This window comes from Pleurodeles waltl, chromosome 11 (genome assembly GCF_031143425.1).
Source record: "Pleurodeles waltl isolate 20211129_DDA chromosome 11, aPleWal1.hap1.20221129, whole genome shotgun sequence".
Lineage (NCBI taxonomy): Eukaryota > Metazoa > Chordata > Amphibia > Caudata > Salamandridae > Pleurodeles > Pleurodeles waltl.
In genome coordinates, this window is record NC_090450.1 from 860,150,954 (window position 1) to 860,175,580 (window position 24,627).

General features: G+C 41.0%; 1 protein-coding gene across 1 annotated transcript in view; it reads right to left on the minus strand.

Moving 5' to 3' along the window:
• MYO18B (myosin XVIIIB) overlaps positions 1 to 24,627 on the minus strand; it is a 1,377,385-nt gene that overhangs the window by 1,242,696 nt on the left and 110,062 nt on the right. The window contains exon 8 of the mRNA XM_069214702.1: positions 11,565 to 11,628. Coding sequence (XP_069070803.1) covers positions 11,565 to 11,628 — 64 coding nt within the window. The remainder of the gene's footprint in view (positions 1 to 11,564; positions 11,629 to 24,627) is intronic.

The window sequence follows — 24,627 nt, forward strand, 5'->3', positions numbered from 1 at the left end:
TGCTATAAAGGGCCCCGCCGGGACAAGAACCGCTGAACAGGGGCCCGCCGGGAGAAGCACCGTTCCGCTGGGCCCTTCATCTCAAGCACCGCTCCGCTGGGCCCTTCCTGTCAAGCACCGCTCCGCTGGGCCCTTCCTGTCAAGCACAGCTCCGCTGGGCCCTTCATCTCAAGCACCGCTCCGCTGGGCCCTTCATCTCAAGCACCGCTCCGCTGGGCCCTTCATCTCAAGCACCGCTCCGCTGGGCCCTTCCAGTCAAGCACCGCTCCGCTGGGCCCCGCTGTCTCTGCACTGCTCCGCTGGGCCCTTCCTGTCAGGCACCGCTCCGCTGGGCCCTTCATCTCAAGCACCGCTCCGCTGGGCCCTTCCTGTCAAGCACCGCTCCGCAGGGCCCCGCCGTCTCTGCACCGCTCCGCTAGGCCCTTCCTGTCAGGCACCGCTCCGCTGGGCCCCGCCGTCTCAAGCACCGCTCCGCTGGGCCCTTCATCTCAAGCACCGCTCTACTGGGGCCTTCATCTCAAGCACTGCTCCGCTGGGCCCTGCCGTCTCAAGCACCGCTCCGCTGGGCCCTTCATCTCAAGCACCGCTCCGCTGGGCCCTTGATCTCAAGCACCGCTCCGCTGGGCCCTTCCTGTCAAGCACCGCACCGCTGGGCCCCGCCGTCTCTGCACCGCTCCGCTGGGCCCTTCCTGTCAGGCACCGCTCCGCTGGGCCCCGGCGTCTCAAGCACCGCTCCGCTGGGCCCTTCATCTCAAGCACCGCTCTGCTGGGGCCTTCATCTCAAGCACCGCTGGCCCATTGACAGTGCCGGTTCTGTGTCGAGCAGGGCTTCAGGAAGCACTCTGGGCACCATGCCTCCTCCATTAACAGTGGAGTCGGTAATCCATCTGATGGACTGTGGCTTGGCACTTCCCAGGATGGTCCAGTGGGCATGGAGGCCCCTCGTGGATCTGGCGTCGTGGACTCATGTGGCTGAGGTGCCCCCCTTCCCTTCCCCCTGAGGTGCCTGTAGTTTTATCATCTGATGCCCCAGCAGTGTTCTCTCCAATGGTATCTGGTCTCCTGTGTGGGCTTTGCCCATGTGTTTGTGCACATTGGCCCAGGGACTATGGAACTTTGACGGAATGTGCAGGACTTATTGCCTATGTATATATTGTTGACTGTGTTCATTCCTTATTTTTGTATCTTTTATATAGCATATTTCCCATACCTTCAATGGAGCTTTTTATACATATATTTTATAGATCATTTTAATTGTGTCTTTGCATTATTCCGGGGGGTTTGGGTGGTGTCACTCTGACTTGTTGCTCGGCATTGGGGTGTAGGTATTTGTGGTGGGGGGGTGGGTGTATGGCGCATGTGTGTGCCCGTAAGCTTTCCTCCTCCCCCCTCGCCTGTGTCGTAGGTGCAGTACTCACCGTTGTCGTCTGCGCCGGCGTTCGTACTCCTGGTAGATGAGCAGGTAGACAATAGCTGGTAGGATGTGTAATTCGGGTTCCATGCTGTCCTCCTTCCTCGTGGAGTGTGTATAGGTGAGCGTTTTCCCGTTCGTAGTCTGTTTCCGCCGTGTTTTTATCGGCGGGGCTCCTGCCCCGGAAAAGGTGGCAGATTGGTGAGTTGTGATAGGGTGGGCGGTACATTGTCTGCCGCCTGCCTGTTGGCGGTGACCGCCACGCTGTTTGTCTGTCCCACCGTGGCGGTCGGAGTGGTAAAGTAGCGGGCTGTGTTGGCGGTTCCCGCCAGGGTCAGAATTCCTTTTTTTTGACCGCCTGCCTGTTGGCGGGTTGGCTGCCGCTTTATCACTGACCGCCAGGGTCAGAATGACCCCCTAAGTGTTTAAGGCTGTGTTTCATTCTTCTTCCTTAGATGTAGCACCAGTCATTTAACTAAATAAAATATTAATTATTCTCAATTAAAAGGAATCATCACATGGAAGCGCCCACATTTTGTGTCACTTTTATTTAAAATATGTCAGATGGTCTGCCAGGCTGCAAGGTTGTCACATGCCATTGTTTCTTCCTTTCTAATGAAGTACTGCCCGTCTTAATACTGAAGGGAAGTGGGGACCACTCTGCCTTCAATGTGGAATGGCAGCGAAGCATGGATGAAAAGGTGATTAGTTTGATGTGCCTGCTCATCAAAGCTTTACTTTACTTTGTTGTGTCAACTTGGTAAAGTTTTGCTCAGAAGGCATCAGGTTTGATATGCCTGTTTGAAAAAGCTTAGCTGGGCAAGAGCCATGTTTGATGCACCCACTCTGCAAAGTTTTAGTTTTTCAAGAAAAAACTCCACCGGCAGAGTTTTTCTTCAAAAAGAAAATAATCAATGAACCCGACATGCAGGGAGCTTTCTCCCTGGGCAGCGGGCCATTAAGTGTTTTTTTTACCTAAAGCTGCCATGCCTCAAAAAGTCCTGATTGTGGCGGGATAGCTGACTCTATAATTTGATGGTCCTCTGGCAGATGGGCTATCACATTAGAGTTCTGTTGACAGAGCCAGCGAGGTTTCACTGTCACAAACTATGTGTTACTAGTGGTCGTTTTTTGGGGTTGGGAGCCAGTACTTAATTCGAAACAGTAAGAGTGTCATTGCCCAAAGCTCTGCTCAGAAGTCTGTAGCTTGTACAATTACACTTTGACACACTGAATACTAAGCCTGGTAGTCTTAAACCACCTCAGGCCTCTTGAATTCACTACCAGACACTCATTGGCCCTTTATCCCACTTTTGTAGGTACCTGCTTTCTCCCTTTGAGGTGTTTATTTCGTATTTATCTTCCTCCTTCTCTCTGATTTGTGTGTTTCCCTCTCTTACTCCTTGTAAATATCTATGTGGAAAAATAAGCGCCACTCCCCAAAAATAGGTAAGCATTCTCATATGTGGTCTTCAGTCCAAAACGGGGCTTGTAGAATATTATAGGTTTTAATTATGGAGTGATGAAAAGTAGGGGGAAACTCAGGACAAAAGATCTAATAATCGTTGAACTTACTGAAATGATCACTTTATCCCACTTGATCATCATTTGTAGATTATCTAAAACTCCGCTTTCTGTAAGCCAGCAATATCCGTGGGTGAGATAGTGGTCTGCCCAGTCATGAGACGTACTGTGTTGCCGCACTTGAAATTACTAGGACCAATACAACCATCCCCAATTTTACTTGCTGAAACTGTAGACCATTAAAAGCAGATTCAGGTCAGTCAGGAGCTGCAGTCACAAGCAGACCCCAGCTCCCATCCATTCTATGGTATAAGAAGAGCTTGGAAGGCTCTCCCCACATGCTCACATCTTGCTCTGTCCTTTAAAACTCTTCCCTATCTAAGCTCCACCCCTCATCGATCCCAAGCTCTCATTTTTCAGCAGTTTAGAGCAGGTGTAAATGGAAACATGATTGTTTCCAGAATGGGCAAGGCACATACGGAAAAGGACCGAGTTATTTCTGGTCTACCAGATTTTTCTCCATTCTGGGGAAATTACATGGTAAAGAGGTGCAAATCACACTTGAAATCAATGATTCTTGACCCAGTAATTTGGATAATCCAGCACTATGAAACATTTGATCCCTTAGTATATGTGTTGATATTCAAAACAGCTAGGGTATTGAAATTGATTCATGCTCCATTCGACCTCCAACACCATCGCAGAGATGCCCCATTGTCTCATTCTAGGTCCCTCAAAAGACTCATATTTACTGCTGGAAAGTAGAGCAGTGACTGGAAACTACAGAAATTAAACAGTGCTCATGATGCCTGATGCTGCCTGCATGAGAAGTAAGATAATGTACAGTAATGGCCCAAGGTTCCAAAGGGCAAGTCATGGGCAACAGCTGCTACCCACAGCTATGAATATGTGACGGCCATATGTCTAAGCTGTGACATTTTGCATCATATAAAGGACATATTTGTGTGAAACAGTAAGGGAAATGTAATTAGTAGATATTTTCTGGGCAAATTTCCAGGATACAGAAATGTATAATCCAATCTAGCCACCTAATCCCTACATTTTTTAAAGAATGTGAATCATATTTCAGCTTAGGTCAATCAATCAATCCATCAATCAATCAATCAAACACATTTCTAAAGTGCATGGCTACCAGATAGTGTTTCCCAGTGCTAGTGGATCAGACCAAAAACGATCCAAGCTACGCATCAAGATCCATGCTTTCAACAGCTTCCAGAACAGTACAAAAGAATCACACAAACATAATTTAAGTGGCAGGTCATTCCATAATGTAGCCCCAAAAAATGCAAAGGACTGACAACCCTGCCTCGCCAATCTGCTGAATAGTAGCCATATTTGCATTGCTAGAACATTAGTCCAGTTTGGGAATTTCCAAGTTCAAACTGTATTATTTCTGATAGTATTTGATACCCATTCCCTATGGGAGAAATATACTAAAAAGTGACACAACCAAAGCTGCTGCTTGAGATTGCATCAAAGGGAAAGGGCAGAACAGCACCATAAATACTAAGATATGGCACTGCTGCTCTTTCACCTAGCACTGGCATATTTTTGGCTGCCTTGAGTCAACGCACACCAGCGCAAAGTGTTAGTAAATCTAGGTTTTAACTTTGTGTGGTGGTACTCTTAATGTTGTAATGTGAAATATTTGTTAGCTTATGTACTTAACTGAGTTTTGCCCAAAATCCTCAATTAACACACTCACAACAGTGTGTTAGGTTCTTACTGCTTTTTCAATACAAAATAGTTCACCTCCAAGCTGCAAAGTAGATTCATCAAACATCAGCAGTCAACTTCAGTCAGAAGTTTGTAGGATGAATCAGTGATACATCTACAGTGTCCTTAAAAGTAGTGACTATGAGCCACAAATATTGATTACTCCCTGGGGTTTAGGGAGTACAAGATGTTTAGAAGCAAAAGTATTTTAAAAAGTCTAAAGAGTTTACTGTGTGGGTCAGCTAACTCCTTCAGTAAGCACCAAAAACAGTAAAATCATTCTGCCTTATCATTAAAGGCATGGAACTGACCTGTTAGTGAGATCCAACTGATATCTGGTTTTGCTAGCATAGCTTGCAATGCCTCTAATCATGAGAGGACGAAGATTGCGCTGCCATCTCAATTCCTTATTGAAGTGAGCAGTGACGTTCTAAGTAGGACATTGTTATTTTATCAACAAACTGTGATAAACATAGAGGAAGTGACAAGTATCCAAAACTGATAAGTGCTAGGATAAGTTTTGTGAAATTTGGCAACATTGTACAAAGAAAATCAGAGTCTGATACTTTGCAAAGGAAAAAAGGTCCTGATCTAGATTTTGGTTGACAGGTTACTCCATCACAAATGTGGCGGATATTCCTTCCAGCCTATTACAGGTGCCATAGGATACAATGCACCTGTAATATGGTGAATGGGATATCTGTAATGTTTGGATCTGAGCAACTCATTGGCCAAAGTTTAAATCTGAGCCTAAATTTGTGGCAAAATGCAACTTGATACTCTGTATCAGCAACTGCAATAAGAGTTTCCAGCATCCACAAAAAAGCCAACTGTGCGAAACCAATGTGGCAGAGGACCATTCATCCACATTTAGCTTTCAATAACATCTGCGTCTACTGATAGCATTATATTCATCACAAACACCTGTCAAGCTAATCCTTGATCATGAAACCTTTTCAAAAATCTTATTCCACATATCTGCCTCAAATAAACCAACAGGAAGGACATGACATGGACCTGAGACATGCATGTTCGGCTTTGACCTCCATCATTATTGACCTGAAGTAGACATTTTGTTTGTTTTAAGACCATTTCATGTTAAGCCCCGTTAAAGTGATGGAACCAGCATCAGACATTACCTTTAACCCAGTAAGCATGCAGTGAACTGCAAAAATCCTTTAAGATGAAAAGTAACTTTCATTAGCAGACCAGATCTCTAGCCCTTGAAGGCCTAGTTTACACATGACTCTCCATTTCACCAAAAGATCTTTCTGAACATTTTCCAGCTATGATTGATGTTACTTTTATAGTATTATTATTTAAAATCTTTACAAACAATTCTCGCTTCATAAAATAGGTGGTTATGGGAGATGATCGAACATAAATGATAAGACGTGCATTCAAACACAAAACAGACTAGCAAGTTTCTCCTCATGTTAAAAATCACAAACATTATAAAAACGTGATAAAAAGCCTCTAAATAATTATAATACAAGTCTTCAACACTCTACCAGGAGGAGGCAGTACAAACAGAGCAGTCCTCTCGTATAGTAGAGGTTAAGAAGGGTGCTTTCCAGATAAACTCAAATAAGTTATCCAGTGCTCTAGTTAATATTCTGCTCCACAATCTAATTTAGGAGGTTAATCAATCTAGCCAGTCTTGGTACATTCTTTCAGAAGTGTTTGTAGTTGGTGAATGTACTTTCCAAATCTGGCCAGGTCAGATGGCTTCTCGGAGCTTCGCTTTCACTTTTGCTGTCTATTTGATGTCACTCAGATGCCCTTCGTGAAAAACATCTCCATAATTCATTGTTACCCATCTACTATTCTATATGTTATTTCTGTGTGTACCACTTTCTGGACCCAAAACTGTTTCACAGTTATACAAAGTGCTCTTTCTTGCCTTTATATTGCCCTCACTTTTTAGTAGTGAATTTAATTGAGGTACAGAGATTCTGAATCCCATATCTCTGAACAGGTGAATGTGGGAGCTCTAGAAAGTTATGTTGCATATATTGCCACAATACAATTTGCAACTTCATTGCTAGACATCAACTTCCTGAAATGTGAAAATGTTGATTTAAGTTGGAATCCTTGTCTTGCCACCCAATCATTTCTTTAAGAGCTTCCCCATGTTTGTTAGAAATGATTTATTTGCAGCAACCTCACAAGAATGTTAAATGTATTTCCTCATGGTTTCTTTCCATGTCGTTGAGCAATGGTTCTGGGTCTCCTTTAACTACTAAATAAGTGCATATAATGGTCAATAGAAACCTCGGGTAACCACTTAGAGGCGAGAAAAATATACACGGCCATTTCTGGCCGATGTGCGTCAATTACAGATATAAATCTAAAACAAATGAAATATGTCAACAAATTATTTTTGCCCATAAGGGCAGGTGATCCCTCCGCAAACAGAAGAACTTCAAGAAGATATACCGGAACTTGTACAGATGTGAAATTTGTAAATTAGTGCAGTTACCTAAACATGCACTGCGGGAATTACATTTTGTAACTCTTTAAGTGACTGCAACTTAGGTAACTGCACAGTTAGGAAACATGGGCTGACATATATTTTGTGCAACCAAAATATTTCAGGATATCTATCTCGTAATGATATTTGGTTTCCAAATAATTTGTTTCTTTGAGCTGGAAGCTTGTGATAACAGCATTATATAGTAATTTGTCATTTTCTGTCTGAAGTCAATATCACATTTTCAGCTTTTTCAGCTAGGAACAACAAAATAGCAAGATATGCACAATGTACATCAAACATTACAATGCCATTTAAGATTCGATAGTTGGCACCTATGGGCTTTGCTAATGTCTGTTTTCTCCAGCGCCCTTTTTTTTTTGCAGTCGCTACATCATGTGGCGTCTATGAAGTTCCAGGCTGTGAAAGTGCAAATCTTTTGTGAAGGGAAATGTTAAATTCACATAATCCCTGACATTTAACTTTAAAGGTACATTTTTGTAAGGTCCCAGCAGTGCTGCCATAAACATCTGCTAGATGGTGAACTATAGGAAAGGAAGCTCTTAGATTGTTAGCTCCTTGGAGCAGGGGTCTCGGTGACCTTCATATGTCATTTGTCTTTTTTATTGAGACTGTCACTTCCTTTTATGCCATCTTGACCTCGTCAGCAGCGTTCTGATCTGTCAGCATTGATTGTGTGCTCGTGGCATGCTCTCGCGTGAGCAGACTTGCTCGTGACTGCATCATGCTATAAAGCCTAAGTTTTAAAATACAGCCGCAAATGCTTTTTATACTCCCTAGAGCACTCGCTGCTGTGCTTCATGTGCCTTTAGAACACATTATGCAACTGCCCAAAAAGGCCTAATTAAAAGTGGGCTGGAAAAAACGCAAGGGTAATAACGGGAATGATGAATTTGGGGGAGATTAAAGTGGATTTACAATGCGATTTCTCTATGCTTGCCCCCTATTGCACCTGTGTACTTCACCTGCTTGCATCAGGTGAAATCGCAAGGTTGGCTACAACTAGGGCTGGCTTTAGCACTGGGAGGCTCCCTGTGCGACAGATTTTTTTGCATCCCCCCCATTCCCCATGACCACCTCCTGGCATTCCCTCACTATCACCCGGTAAATGTGCCCCTCATCTCTCCATAGACCCACTTTCACAAACATTAATTTGTTTTAAAGTTCTTGCAAAGGCTGGCTTTACTAATACACTCAGCTATCCACATAAAATATAGCTCTGTTCCTTGCAGCAGGCATATTAACCCTCTAAACTACTTTATGGCGAGCCAAAGCTGCTGCTAGACAAAACTCCCATCTCTCTCCCTAGCAGGAACATTAATCACAAGAGGTAGCTTGACATTTTAAGTACTTCCTGAAGGCTGGACCCACAAGGAACTTTACAGCAGGTGCTTTTAAATAGCAAGTTTCTGAGTTATTGCTAAACACAGTGCACCCCTGAGGTCAGCACCCCCCCAATTCAGGTTAGCACCCGTTGCAGCCGTACCACTCGCACCATCCTAAAGCCAGCCCTGGATACAAATGAGCAGTGGCATCCCAGCTAAGATCATAATTCCACTGGTCCTGGTATCAGAATTAACAAGCCATCCATAAGCAGGGCGGTAATTAAGCATATCGATGTGGTTGTGGTGGGTCATTGTGAATTTTCTCCTAGACTTCTAAAAAGTGAATAACTGGCTGCTGGCAGCAAATTAAACTAAAGACCTACTCGTATGTCTATTAAAAACTCTTCCTACAATGGTGACACTACTATTTTCCTCCTTTTTCAAGTCTCATCCTCACTTCATGAGAAATTGCTGTCCGCTGAATTAGGTGGCCTTAGGTACATCAATTCTCAGTCCTCACTTTATCCATTCTAACCTTTAAGACTATCCTGCTTGGCACTTCCAGTTGTATTCTGTTGTTGTGTTAAACACACTTTTAAGGCACTGAGTACAAATTTAGATGGTATTTATCGCACATGATAAATAACTATACCACAGAGTATGTTGGATAGTGAGTGCAATAAATATCACCTACTATGAGTAGTTGGGAAATAACACAGATTTTGGAGTTTAATGCACAGGCATCTGCATGATACAGTATATATTGCATGTCTCTCCCCCGTTAAGTTTTGGCACATTTGACCTGCTGAAATGTAACAAAGGTTGAGTTATTTAACATATCCCATAATTTCTAGATGAGTTAAATATCTAACAACTCGTAATTCAAACCCTTGTGTAAACAGGGGTTTACACACACAGGTCGGAATTAACTGCCCAACTCATAATCATGACCTTATGGCTTCTTTGTGGTGAAAGACGGAATTATCACAGACAGTCATATCATATCCACTATGACTAATGAAAAGATGGCTCATTGAATTAACCTTAGCCACGGTTATCTGATGTGTTCTGCAGGTCATTCACAAGACTGAATCCTGGCAAGTCCAACTTAACCTTACATTCTTCTCAGGGTGTTACATTTTGAAACATTAAACTGAGTAATAGTAACAGTGCTTAGAAAAGTGCATTATGAAGCACAACATGAAAACTGTTATTAATAGTATTATTATTATTATTTTATTTATAATAATAATGATGAGAATAATAATAAGAACACTGTTATGCATATAATAATAATGATAATAATATTAATAATAATAAGAACACTGTTATGCATATAATAATAATAATAATAATAATAATAATAATAATAATAATAATAATAATAATGATAATTATTATTATTATAATACTGATAATAATAATAATAATAATAATAATAATAATAATAATATTTAAGGAAATATTCCAGTACATGTCCTGTACTAGAAAGCCCACACTCATCTCTGCACTAAAGTGCATGGCTCTCTGTCACTGCCTTACAGTGCTAGAGCGGGGTATGATAGCAACAGCAGGCCACTCTTCCTAGATATGGCTGTGCTGTATTTTCCTAATTGCGCATGTGGTGTATCAAATGTAGCTGCATGAAAACTTAGTTAATATGGACATAAGAGTAGGCATGTGCGAAATTCTAATAATTTGTGTTTGCATAATTGTGCTAAGTTTCAGCAAAATGAATCACAACACATTTCCCGCTGCAAAAAAGTAGTGCAAAAAACTAGAGTGCCACGAACAATAGCCACTCGCATTCTGTTGTTTCCATGCATTTGAGGTACATTTTTGCCACTAATGGCAAATTATAACAGCCCATAACATTACTTAGATAGCCTAATAGAACAATTTTTGGAATTCTGCATATCAAGCGTAACATGACATTTCTAAAATTACTCTGACTGTGACCTCAGCCTCCCTTCACATTTATTGGGAAGCCAGCTGTAAAGAAACTTAGAACAGCTGGTGAGCAGCTGCATTGTCTTCTGCACTACCTCCAGTGCAATTTAAGTTGTGTAAGTACAATGAAGATAGATTGGGAGCAAAAACTGAGGCACTGGGAAACTTTTCAACAAAGCTCTGTCAATATTTGATCAAACTTAGAACAGGACCGAACACCCAAGAGCATAGGATGGCAAGAGCAGAAGAGTCATCAGCGAATTTAGCATACCCCATTTATCTCAACTATCTACATTTTTAAAGCCTTGAATTTATTTTTTTCAAGAGAATAGCCACCCAATTGCTACTAAACATTTGTAATTATTACATAAGGCTTAAATCAAATTGACACTAAATGATGACAAACTCAAAAGTCCCTGTCTTGATTTGAAAAAAGTTAATGAAATAGCTTTGAACTGAATACTAGTACGTTGCCCATATGTCACAGGAATCCATTTGCTTTGCTGCTCAGGTCTGTTCATGACGTAGGGTCCTGCAGCCACTCAGCAGCAGACAGATAATCTTTTCTGTGTGTTCCCCACTCCAATGCATCTCAGACTGCCCTGCCAACCTTGTGGGAGTGGGGATGGCATGCAGTCACGATTCCTTGTCACAAAATGTCACAACCATTGCACAACCTATGTCAAGAAATCATTCCTGCTGAGTAGCCAACTGAGTAAACTTCACCTCAGGGTAAATCTCATTAACTTTATTTGCCCTTTTGATGGGCTTCTAAACACCACCTGCTTGCATACATAAAGTAGCAAACTGTCACCACCCATTGTCTGCGTTTGGTGCTGACGTAGTGTGTTTAATAAAAACAACTTACAGATGGTTAATATCGACCATGAATCCAGTGTCACTTATTGCAAGTTTGCATTAAAGTACATAGGCAATAATAGCATCCGAGATTTTTGCACAAATCTATTGTGCTGCGTGGCACATGGGGGAATTCATTGGGTACTCAGTTATGTGTTTGAACGGGACATACGCCATTTTCTAGAACTTTTGCAGGGTGTATACTGCTAATACAATAAAATACACAAAACAGTCGAAGAATAATAACACACTTCAATTTTCTTACCTTTATATAGGGCATAATTCCAAATGAGTTGCTCTCAGCCATTTGGTTCAAGTACAGTTCTGTCCTAAAAGCAGAAATAACAAATTCTAATTTAAAGGTGGTTCACTTCAAGAAATATTTAGGTGTTTTGCTCTGTTATTCAGATATGTAAGGGTGTTGAATATTTTAATATGTGTGTTGAGTTTTTTGATTTCTTCACTTTTGTCACTTAGGACCTTAGACAGTATTAATACTAGGGTGGCATTAAAAAAAAGTATTATATTTAATTACATTTTAATGTTCTTGCACATTTAGCATCATTGCCCCTATCCTACCTGCATTATTCTTGCACAGTCTATCAACTTTTTTCTGAAGACGAAATAGAACACAAGGAAAATTCTGTTCAAGAACAAGATGTGCTTTGAATGGTTTACTAACTTTTCATTCACTATACATTACTCTGCTTTACCAATCAAAATGTTTAAAACAAAGAAACTAACTGTAATGCCTGTGTTCAAACCAGCCGCACTATTTGTCTCTTGAACATAATGTTCCTCATTTACTTAGAATTTTTACAACCAATTTGTTTTACTTACCATTATTTCTTGTGTTTGTTTTTATTACTCGGTTTTCTATCTACAAGTTGCTTCTCTTCCAAATGTACGTGGCTTAATTTTTCAAGTGGTGTCCTTGTACCACAATGTCTGCTCCTCCCTTTTTTCTCTTCCTTGTTTGTTTCTTTACCGGAAGTAACTCTACCATATCTCTTTTTTCTGTTCCCTTCACTCACATTCGTTTATTCACCTTGTTTCCTAATCTAATCCTTTTGTCTGTTTTCCAGTTTTGTCCTACAGACTAATCTCCCTATCTAGCCCTGTCTTTCTCCTCTTATCTTTATCCTTATTTTGTTTTCCTTTTCAGTCGCTTTAATTCTCTTTCTTGAAGTTTTGAGTATTTTAACTTTTTTTGGGGTAGGGGGAATAGTCAATTTCAAAGGCTTGAATATTCCAAGTGACAATTTCTGGGATGAAATAACTCGTTTCACCTAAATTCTCTCTGGCTTCCCAGAATTGCACCTGGATTTAATGTATGCATGCCTCAAACAGGTTTGTGCTGGACAATGTGACATTTGAACAATTTCATCAGAAATCAGGGGAAACCACATAAAAGGAAAAGAAAAACAGGCAACAGGAAGAATAGTGAGTTTGAATCAGAATTGGTGGCATGGTTGTCTAGGCACTTTCTATTACACCCTCCACTACAGTGGTGCCACCTGAACAGGTATTCACAATTCCACCTTGGCACCTCTAAAAGCCTTGTTGAACTCCATCCTCAGACACATGGAGTTCAACAAGGCTGGAGCTACAGAATTTTACAGCAATCTATTTGAACTTTTGTGAAGATTGCCCATATAACACTCAAAGTAATCAACCTGCAAAACCATTCTAATAGTTATACTTGTTAAAAATCTCTGGTAGGAGCAAATGTTTCAAGAGCAGAGATGAATCAAGTAAATGTAGATCACTGTTAGCTTTTCTAGAACCCCTTACCTGCAGATTTCACATGACAAGAATACCTCTGTCAAAGTCACAAAAAACGAAAAACCTACGTGTTTCGACTTTGGTTTGATCTGTAACCAATTGTTTGCCTCATTTCTACGCTCTATTCAGTTCATCACAGTCTGACCTCATTCTCTATGTTTGCCTTTTCCTCAATGTTTGCTCCTTTGATCTTGCCTTTTATTCTTGGCTACACCCCCTCCTGACCTCATACCTTTTACCTCTCCAACCTACTTTGTTTTCTTGCTCTATCCCTCCTACTCTACTCTTTGCTATTTCTACTATCTTTCCTGTTCCTATCGTATCTGCTCTAATCAATTTGTACTAACCTGCACTTTTGATCCCTAGCTCATCGTTCCTGCAGGAACTGTATTGCTAAGTACAGACTGTGTGCCTCTCTTATTTTTTTGCCTTGTTCACATTGCAAACATGTTTGGGTCCCCATGTTCCCGCAGGCCCCGTGCCACAGTTCATTCTAATTATAGATCCCTGGTCACCAACGGTGTCCTTCATCAAAGCACACTGACACCTAATATTTGTTAAGGTGTTCTATATTCAAAAACATGAATTATATTGCTAAATAAAGGAAAGTGGAAGTAGGAGAAAAGAGACCCGGTAAACAGGATAAAAAGCCTTATTACCTCACTTTATCTACCCTGTTATCTTCTCTCTCTTGCCAATCACAAGGATGTGGGACAGAACAATGATCCACAGAGCCAAGCGGCCACATCACCTTCAAGAAGGTGAAAGGCGATAAAGCTGAAGAGGGGATTGAAGAGCTGCAGAGAGGCCCATAATCCTCTTCATCCCCTAACAGAAAGGCTGTTACTTGTCACTACGAAAAATTAAAGACGAGGCACCCTAGAATATTATAAAATAGGATTATACAACGGTGTTGTGGGAATTTATGGGCTGATAACTTTTTCCTCTTTAACTCTCTCAGCTCAAGACCTCTTACTTGTGTAAAAGGCAGTAATCTCAAGATAATAATTCCTCGAATAGTTTTCACTAACAATGTAATATAAATGAAGGATAAAACTAGAAAGCCCATTTTCTTTGTGGGTGTGGATGTCTAAAATCGCTGATACTGATTTGAAGAGTGAGACCTTTAAGTCTTTATTTGGCTGAGGCAGGATACATTTTGTCACCAAGAGGACCTTTGACATAAGACAAGTAAAATGGGATTTGTGCTGTGGATGCCCATTGAACGCTCTGAGGGACATTGCGATGTCTACCTTATCTTCTTGTACCTAATTTCTCGAACATAAATATTTGGAGTATTTTCATAAAAAGTAATACTAGGGTTTTACAAAGCTGTATTCAAAATTACGGCAAAATATAAATCTGCATGTTCATTCTAGCATAATAGCCATTGTTCCTGAATTTTAATGTGACAACATTTTGCTAATCACCAATTGTGTTAATCTGCCTCTAGAGAGTCAAGCCCTCTTGTCACATCAAGGGGAAGATGGAACGCAGCCCAGAAAAAGCTCAGAGTCTCTTCGGCTTGTCTGGATTTAAGCTATCACTGTGGGAAGTTTGACAATAAATGGGGCTTCGGCGCCGCGTCTCGTTTCAAAGACATTTTATGCGCCGTCATAAAACCCCTGGCTACTGGTGCATGAAGTTAGCCCTGGGGTTGGTAATACCGGGCTTTAAACCACACTGCCACACTACGTGAAAATGTCATTGAGCCTGCTGACTCTCAGACTAGCAGTCAAGGATAAAAAGACCTTGTGAAGGATGAGCAGCAACTTTCTACGTGTTTTCTTTTCGTTTCTCCACACCAGCACTGATAATGAACTGCCTGTCTTTGTAGCGTCCTCCCCAGCGCAGAAGCATGCAACAGGCCACGCCGCACTCAGAGCCTGTTAACAGAGGTGTTTATTTCTCAGCATGCACCCACACACTGTCCAATCACATCATAACCGTTAATACCCACACCTTAACACCTCCCAACGCTACGCACTTCCTCTTTTGAATCTACCTAGAACTGCAAAGGTCCTAGTGCACCTAATCTCATGACACTATGGGGCATATTTATACTCTGTTTGCGCCGGATTTGCGTCGTTTTTTTAACGCAAATCCGACGCAAAACTAACTCCATATTTATACTTTGGCGTTAGACGCGTCGAGCGCCAAAGATCTTGGAGTTTGCGTCATTTTTTAGCGTGGACACCTTCCTTGCGTTAATGATATGCAAGGTAGGCGTTCCCTACTAAAAAATGACTCCGAGGCATGTGCGTCGTATTTATACTCCCGGGCAAAAAAGATGCCCGGGAGTGGGCGGGTCAAAAAAATGACATCTACCCTCGTTAGCGTCATTTTTTAACGCCTGCTCAGGGCAGGCGTTAAGGGACCTGTGGGCTCGGAAGGAGCCCAGAGGTGCCCTCCCATGCCCCCAGGGACACCCCCTGCCACCCTTGCCCACCCCAGGAGGACGCCCAAGGATGGAGGGACCCATCCCAGGGAACTTAAGGTAAGTTCAGGTAAGTATATATATTTTTTTTTTTTTGTGGCATAGGGGGGCCTTATTTGTGCCCCCCTACATGCCACTATGCCCAATGACCATGCCCAGGGGACATAAGTCCCCTGGGCATGGCCATTGGGCAAGGGGGCATGACTCCTGTCTTTGCTAAGACAGGAGTCATTTCAATGGGGGTTGGGAGTTAAAAAAAACGGCGCAATTCGGGTTGAGGCGAAAATTTTGCCTCAGCCTGAGTTGCCCCATTTTTTGATGCCCAAGCTCCATATTCCCCTACGCCTGCGCTGCCTGGTCTAAGTCATTTTTTTTTACGCACACCAGGCAGCTCCGCCGGCTAACGCCGGCTAACGTCATTGAATAAATACGGCGCCCGCATGGCGCTTCAGAATGGCGTTAGCCGGCGTTAAATTTTTTGACGCACAACTGCGTTGGCGCAGTTGTGCGTCGAAAAGTATAAATATGGCCCTCTATCTCCTCCTTTGTTAAGTAAAAAGTACAAACAGTCACATTATATTTCTTCATTAAGTCTTTGAGACATTTTCACTAGTCAGCCAGATCGAGTGGTATAAGTAGTTGAGATTGTGCTGCTGGGTAACTACTGCTAGTGGGATTGGCTCATTCATAATTGCAGGAGCTGATATTTACCTGCAAAATACTTCTTTTTTGGTAAAGACACCCATGGTAAAGACATATCAACTCACAACCCCTGAAACCTAAGAAATATCTTGCAATCCAAAAAATTCCCTTATCACCCGAAATACCAATACCCACCCTAAACCTTAAAAATTCCCTTGCCACCCAAAAACCCACACCCACTCTAAACTCTAAAATTCTCTCTCTCTCTCTCTCTCTCTCTCTCTCTCTATATATATATATATATATATATATATATATTTATGTTTTTTTCACTTAAAAACAAAGGTTTCAGGGATGTTACATTTTAAATGTATAAAACCATAGAAATTCAGCTGTCATAGTTAGAGTAATGTCAAGTAACTATAACTCGTGCCCTAAGGTAACTATAACTTGCACCCCAGACAAGCACAGTTTTCACATTAATAATGTTACTGCAAATGATACAGTGATATTATCAATGATGTTCCGAAACATGTCATGAATGCTGTAATATCTGGGGAAATCAGCGGTGCAGGGCGAGGGCGGGAGTTATAGTTACCTTTGGGCACGAGTTATAGTTACGTATAGTAACTTTAACAGCTTCATTTCTAAGGTTTTGTATGTTTAAAATGTGAGTCTAACTTTAACAATCCTGTTTTTTTAGTGAATTTCTATGCTTTTTAGTTCTATCTCTTAACTATAATGTCCCTGGAACCTTTGGTTTTCTCAGTGAAATTCTAAGTAATTTTAATTGGTTATATGTTGAAATAACCAGTCCTTCAACCACCCATGCCTGAACAAAGAGGTCGGAACAACGACCTCATTGTTATCACTAATGCCTTTACCACGAATGCCAACGATTTTCCATTGTAAAGGCATTCCTGGCAAAGGCATTAGTGATCAGCATGCATGGTTCCAGCATGCATCCCCCCTGGCACCCGACTCCTAAAAATTCCCGTGACCTCCCCACCCGCACAACTACCCCAACCCTCCACCCCCAAAATTACCACAACCCCAACCCCCCTCCCCTAAACCCTAAAGCACCCCAACACACCCCTAAAACCTAAACCCTGACCACCCTCCCCCACCCCTAAACCCTAATCACCCCGAGCCCCCACCCCATCATCAAAAACTAAAAATACCCCAAGTCCCCACCTCCTCCTCTAAAACCTAAAGCACCCCAATCCACCCCTAAAACCTAAACCCTGACCCCCTCCCCTAAACCCTAATCACCCCAAGCCCTCATCTCACCTCCAAAACCTAAAAATACCCTGAGTCCCCACCCGGCCTTAAAAAAACTAAAGCACCCCAAACCCCCAACCCACCCCTAAAACCTAAACCTGCACCCCCCTCCCCGCCCCTAAACCCTAATCACCCCGAGCCGCCCACCCCACCCCCAAAAAAACAGCCCCAGTCCTAGCCCAACTTACCTCCTTCTTGATCGCGTCGACTACCTTCTTCTGTGCCTTAACCACGCATGTACGTGGTTCACACATGCGTGGTTAAGACCCTAAAACAAGGAAGTCATGGAAAACGAATGCGTTGTTTTCGCTTTTGTTTTCCAGGACTTCGTGGTTCACGACTCGTTGTTCCGGGTGTTTCCCATTTTAATTACTATTCAAAATCCAACTCGGATTGTGCACAGCATTCGGCCCTGTAGCCGGCCCCTTATAATCACCCAACCACATGTCACACATGGCCTTCAGCAGTGCATGACAGAGGTTGGCTGCAGGGTCTGGCCCTCAGCCAAGCCCTGTGGTCTACAATACGGCATTCATGAAGAGCTTCTTTGTTTGGTTGAGATGTGATCATATTCCTCTTCATAAAGAAATTGTCTCCAAAATCGATGGGAAACACTTTCGGGGTGTCCTTTTAGTAAGCTGTCTATCTTCCTTGAGAAAGGGATAACACAATATCTGGTCTCCTCAACAGATGACAAGATGGAACCCACCCATCACAGTCCTTATATGACATATTGCACTAAAAAAAGCAAGGATGCAAACAACTCCTTCAAGGTTTAGAGATAACTTTTCAAATGGAAATGCAGAGAAAACATACTTGATTTGCCTTAGCCATGCACATGAAGTTAGGATGTTAGTTCTTTACAGAATCGGAACCTAAATTTGGGCACCTGTTTTTATTAGGGCCAAACGCGCAAATGCTCTAGACTGCTGTAATCTCTCTGTGGGCTTTTAACCACGCCCATCACACGCCCATCAGTTTTGTTGGTTTGTGGGCTTGTCTTTTAAAAATCGCATGATTTTATTTATGAAAGGCATGCATACAGCATTCATTTTCCAGTGTTAAGCCCTCCTCCAGCGCACCGGCCAACTACTGAAAACATACGAGGCTCCATGTTTTCAGCATGATTTCTGGACAACTTTTTCTTTGTATTTCCTATACAGCGCAATCTCGCTGCACATTTGCCAATATGTTTGACTGCAAGCGAACTTCTGTTTCATTTTGTGTGCTCCTTCATGCTCATGCTGTGGATCTTTGAATCAGCTCACTTATGTAAAACTGTATATATTACTTTTCATTTTCATTTTATGTGGCAATAAAAGTCTGGTTAGGACTTTACAGCACTAACAGCTCTAAGTCGAGCAAATGCGAGACCCATTGCATTGCAAATGCTTGTCTGTTAGAGCTTCCTGTTGAGGTTTAATTTCCGTAAAATGAGCTTTGTGCCAGGATGAATCCTGCCTGCATATCTATCAATCATAAATAAGCAGAGCAGGATTCATTTTTTTATTTTTTATTTTTGTCTGGGACCACGGGGTGGGTGTCTCAAAGGCCCCAGCAGTCCCTACTGGTTCCCTACCTCCTGCGGGAGGGGGTTTTGATATCGCACACAGGGAGTTGCTGAAAATGCAGCTCCCAGCGTGCATGAGCAATACTTTCATCAATTCCCCTGCCCTCTTGTCTGCAGGCAGGGAAAGAGATGAAATTTCTGCTTCCAGCAAGCAGGAGCATTTTCACAGCTCCTGCTTGCTGGAAGCTGTGTTTAATTTTGCTTGGTTGGAGCTATCCCACCAAGCAGAAGCAAGCAGCTACCTCCTGAGGGTGGGCATTTGGTAGCTAGCAGGAGCTGACCCGGGGGGGGAGGGTGACAGATCTCAGAGCCATAAATAGTTCCAGTAGGAGGGCCATGCGGCCCCCCCTTCTTGTTTTTAAAAATTTAATTGACCCTGGGGAGGTGGTGGACCCTGGTGCTAGGTCCATGTGGCCTCTCAACATTTTATGTTATGTAGCCGCAGGGAGGCGGTAGTCCCTGGGGCCCAGGGTTGCCCCCCCCCCCTATATATTTGTAAAATGTATCCTCGGGGAGGCAGCAGTCCCCAGGGACCGGAGTGATCCACATGGCCCTCCCTATCCATTTTTAAAAACGTCCTGGGGAGGTGGTTGGTCCCCACGGCCAGAGGTGGTCTGCGCGGCCCCTGCATAGTTTTCAAATGTAGCCATGGCAAGTGGTGGTACCGGGGGCTTTTAAGAGGCCCAGGAGGGGATCCCCATGCACTCGCTCCTTAATTATGAAAATAGCTATGCCCTGGGATTTGGCCCACCCTTGGGTAAAATTAAAAGTAAGCGCAGGAGACCACACTTGCTTTTTATTTTAAGTTCATGGCAACATTTGTGAATATTTGTGAATTTCAGCAAGAATTTAAAAATATATATATTTTTGCCCTGGTGTGGTCCCCGGAGAACCCCTGGACCAAGGCTAGGGGTAAGGACATACCCCTTTTCTTTTTTTGCTGTGTTGTTTTAGGTACTCAGATGGCCTTTTAACCAGTGTTGGCAGCCAAACAAATCTCAGCACGAGATCGGACTACTGGCGAAGTATTATCGCTTCTAATATACAAGTTTGGATTTCCTTTATTATCACAAAAAACACTGAACAGATTTACACCAAATAACAAAAGCATGATCTCTGTACTAAAAGCTACCTTCCTGCCATATTTGGTGTAATTCCATCTGGTGTTCCTGGCTGTAGGCATGTCTATAGACTCTATGGGAATTAACATGAAAAACACACTTTTTTGTTTGCCCCTTTTTCTCAGCCATTGCTTTCCATGCACAACGAGACCCAACTTGACGCTTTTCTTGAAAAATGTCATGAATATTCATCAAACAGTGCCAAAAGTATAGGAAAGTCAAAAAACGCTTTTGCTGTTTTATATACCACATATATTCACAATATGGTCCAATAAGTGGAGCTCACAGACAGCTGGTGCAACGCTTTGGGAGATGGGCCATACGTCTCCAATCGCTATTTATTGTACAAAAGAAAATCATGGTAACTCGACGAACTGACACAGTTTGTTAATTTATTTCATGTCCAAGCAACTGACTGACGCGTTTCAACCTTGTGGTCTTGTTCACAGTTGGCTAGTCCTTCTTTATCTTCACTATTTATACCTTTATGTTCCATTGGCCTGCTATGAGGCACTCGGGGACATGCAGTTTATAATTTCAAAGCCTATTAAAGAAGAAGATTAAAGGAAACAAGAAGAAGAACCATTCCAAGAGTTAGGTAATCTTACATGAAAAATTGCCCACAGTCAAACAACATGGTAGTTGATTAAGTCTATCCTTCAATATTGTACCAATAATACATCATATAACTCATTTAAAGGTTCCTCTTACGTGTGACATGGGTTTAGTAACCTTGATTCTGCTTATGATGTCAATCTTAGATTTTGATTGTTGTAACATGTGTTATCAACATAGTAATAATGATATATATTTGGATACCTTTTAACCACCACTGTTGTTGTTTGATCATAAGGGTATACTTTACATTGTTTCATAGTTCATCACAGCAATACTGGGTTTGTACCCTATACATATATTCTGCAACTTACATTATAAAATCAAATTAAATAAGAAGTGACACAAATCTGAATTTAACACATATTATTTCCTGTTCTGTGGGTAAATAGGTATCACACCAATTTAAAGTATTAAACCAAAAAGTCAAAAGTCAGAGAGTTATTTCAAAATATTTCTTTGGATAGCTCACTATACTTTAGACTATCTTAGATTGACTCAACGTTTATTGTTCACCATAATGATTTACTGTTTATAGGTGCACAAAAATCTCTTCATCATTGTTTAGTCCATAAGGAACCTTAGTTCTTAACTGTATAATGTATTTAGATTCCAATTGGTGAGGTTTCCTTATCCTGTCTCCTCCTCTTTCATTTTGCAGTATGTGATCTATTCCGCAATATCTCAACATCCTGCAATCTCTTTCTTTGTGTCCTTAAAGATGTTTAGCCACTGCATTCTTCAAGTCTGCGCATTTAATCACTTTAATGTGTTCCAATATTCTTTTTCTAAGCATGCATGTAGTACTACCAACATATTTTAGTCCACAGGGGCATGTGATCACATAAACACAAATCTCACCTCACGCGTGATTCTAAATTTAATAGGTGTCACCACTTGATCTTTATTCAAATATGTTTTAGTTGTTTGTCTAATTTTGCATGCTTTACATTGTCAGCATTTAATTAAGCCTTTTTGTTGTTCCATAAGACAATTCATTGCCAATGTTGGTGCAAAGTGACTCTTGACCAATTTATCTTGTAATGATGGAGCTCAGCGAAATGTCATCAATGCTTTATCTCTTATTAATGGGTCTATATCAGTGTCTTTTCCGAGGATGTTCCAATGTTTCTGTAAGATTATTTTTATTTGACCACTTTCCTTACTGTACATCGGTATCATCCTTACAGAGTATTCCTCTTTCGTATGACCATGTTCTTTTATAGAAAACAACAACAATTCATTTTGTGTCTTATTTTTGTTTTTTTTCCAAGGTCCTATCCAGAATACTTTTCTTGTATCCTCTATTCTAACATTTCTGTATTGTCTTGTTATATTTTCTCTTGGCTTCTGTATCTTCTGAACAGTTTCTACGCAAGCGTGTTAGTTCTCCAAATGGTATACTGGCCAGTAATGGTTTGGGATGACAGCTTTCCCCATGTAAGATACTATTTTTTTAGTTTTTTTGCTGTATAAAGTGGTTTCAATGTTATCTTTTTGCACATAAATAGCAAGATCCCAAAAACTGATGCTTTTCAGGTTTGTTTCACATGTAAACTGTAGTCCTAGATTATTCGCATTCAGAATATTAAAGTAGGTTAGAAATTCATCTTTTGGTCCATGCCAAAATATGAATAAATCGTATATATATATATGTCACACAAAGCATTATTTGATTTTAATATTTCTCATTGAAATGATTTACTTGATTCCACACTATCTCCTTTTCCCACCAGCCCATTGTTAAATTGGCATAGTTGGGTGATAGAGAAATTCTCATTGCTGTAACACATTGTTGATGATAAATTTCATGATTAAAGAAAAAAAAATGTATTGGTTCAACACAATTCAGTCATAGATAAAAACATTTTTGTATGATGTAGTTCACTCACATTGCATTGTTTAAAAAAATATTCACAGGCTCTCAATCCTAAATCATGCGTGATAGATGTGTACAAAGATACATCAATTGTTACCTACAGGTAATGTTCCTGCCAATGCATATGTGTAAGAATTCTTAATAAGTCACCATTGTCTTTAATATATGAACTTAATATTCTTACAATTGGTTCTAGGTAGTGATCCACATAATACGATAGTCTTTGAAATAACGTATCACAAGCAGATACAATTGGTCTTCCAGGAGGGTTACTTTTTGATTTATGTATTTTAGGTAAAAATATATATAGTTGCAATTGTGGGATACCCACCTTCAGGAACTCGTATCCATCCTCATTACAGAAACCCTCTTGGTACCACTCTTGAAGCTTTATGTTTGCTTTAATGACTAGTTGATTTATTGGATTGTTGTCCAATTTCTTATAATTTGTCTCATTGCTCAATTGGGCATACGTTTATTTCATATAGTCCTAAGTATTTAATATGACAATGTTTCTGCCCTTGTCAGTCAGTTTGATGATCATTTTTTATTTGCTTGCCAGATTCTGGAAAATGTTACGTTCCTCTAAAGACATATTTATTTTTCTCCCTGGAATTTGATATTTTTTTCAATTGATGAAGTTCACTTGAAACCATCTCCGCAAAAATATCAATTTTGTTTCCTGGTGACAAAACCGGACAACATATAGATTTTTCTTTAAACTCACTAAATTTGTGTCTATGGGTATCAAAGCATAAATTCATGAGAACCTTCTCTTCCGTTATATCTTCACCCTGTAGATCATGCTTCAAAACAAAAAGTGTTTCAATATCTGGAATTTGATCTATATAAATATTAACTGATGATTATCCTCTATGCTTAGTTATAATGTTGTTTTGTTACATGATATTTAACTAATTTAAATTTTCTAACGAGTTTCTAAAAATCAATTTTAGTATCCGTATAGTTGAAATGGATTTCTGGTCAATCCTTTGTTTAATATCCTATGCTTCATAATTGTGAATTCATAATATGATAGATTAATAACCAAATCCGGTACATTTATTGTTTCTTTTTTTAGCTCCTGAGGGAATATTGTCTTTTTTCCGTTTTGCTCTTCTTGTTTTTCTCAGTTTTCTACTGATTGATCTTGGCCCGACTTCTGCTTTGTTCTCGACCTCGGCCTTGACTTCTGCCTTTTGTCAGTTGTTGATCCAGAAGGAGTATTTTCATTTCTTCTAAAAAAAGTATTTTGTCTGCATTCCTGCCTGATACAGACCCTTCTCCTTCGCCTAGATCCACATCCGATTCACTAAAAGTATCCATAGGACTTATTTGCCCTCTCTTCTTGTCCGGATTGACACTCATTTAAATATATATATATATATATATATATAAATATATATATATATATATACTATACGAATGAAGATTCCTCAAACGGTGCCAAAGGCATAGGCAATTCAAAAAACACATTTTTTATGGAAAATGGCCCCAACTATATCTAGTGGCAACAGCAGCCAATAGAATAAATCTATGCCTTTGGCACCGTTTAACGAATCTTCATAAAAGTTTCCAAAAAAAGTGTGCTGGTGTATCTTGCTGTATTTGGGGGGATTTGTCAATCGGGCCAGAGAAAAAGGGGAGGCAAAAAAGTCACATTTTTCCATTATAAATACCATAGGACATTTGAACACAACTACAGCCCGAACTACTGGAAAGAATTACACCAAATTTGGCAGAAAGCTAGCTTTTAGTACTTAGATTGTGCTTTCGCTTATTTGGTGTAAATATGTTGATTAGTTTTGCCGAAATTAACCCCTTCGCTGCCAGACCTTTTCCCCCTCCTGTGCGAGCCTTTTTTTGGCTATTTGGGGCAGTTCGCGCTTAGGCCCTCATAACGTTTTGTTCCCATAAGCCAGGGGATTCTAGAGGTACCCAGACTTTGTGGGTTTCCCAGAAGGAGGCCAAGAAATTAGCCAAAATACAGTGAAAATG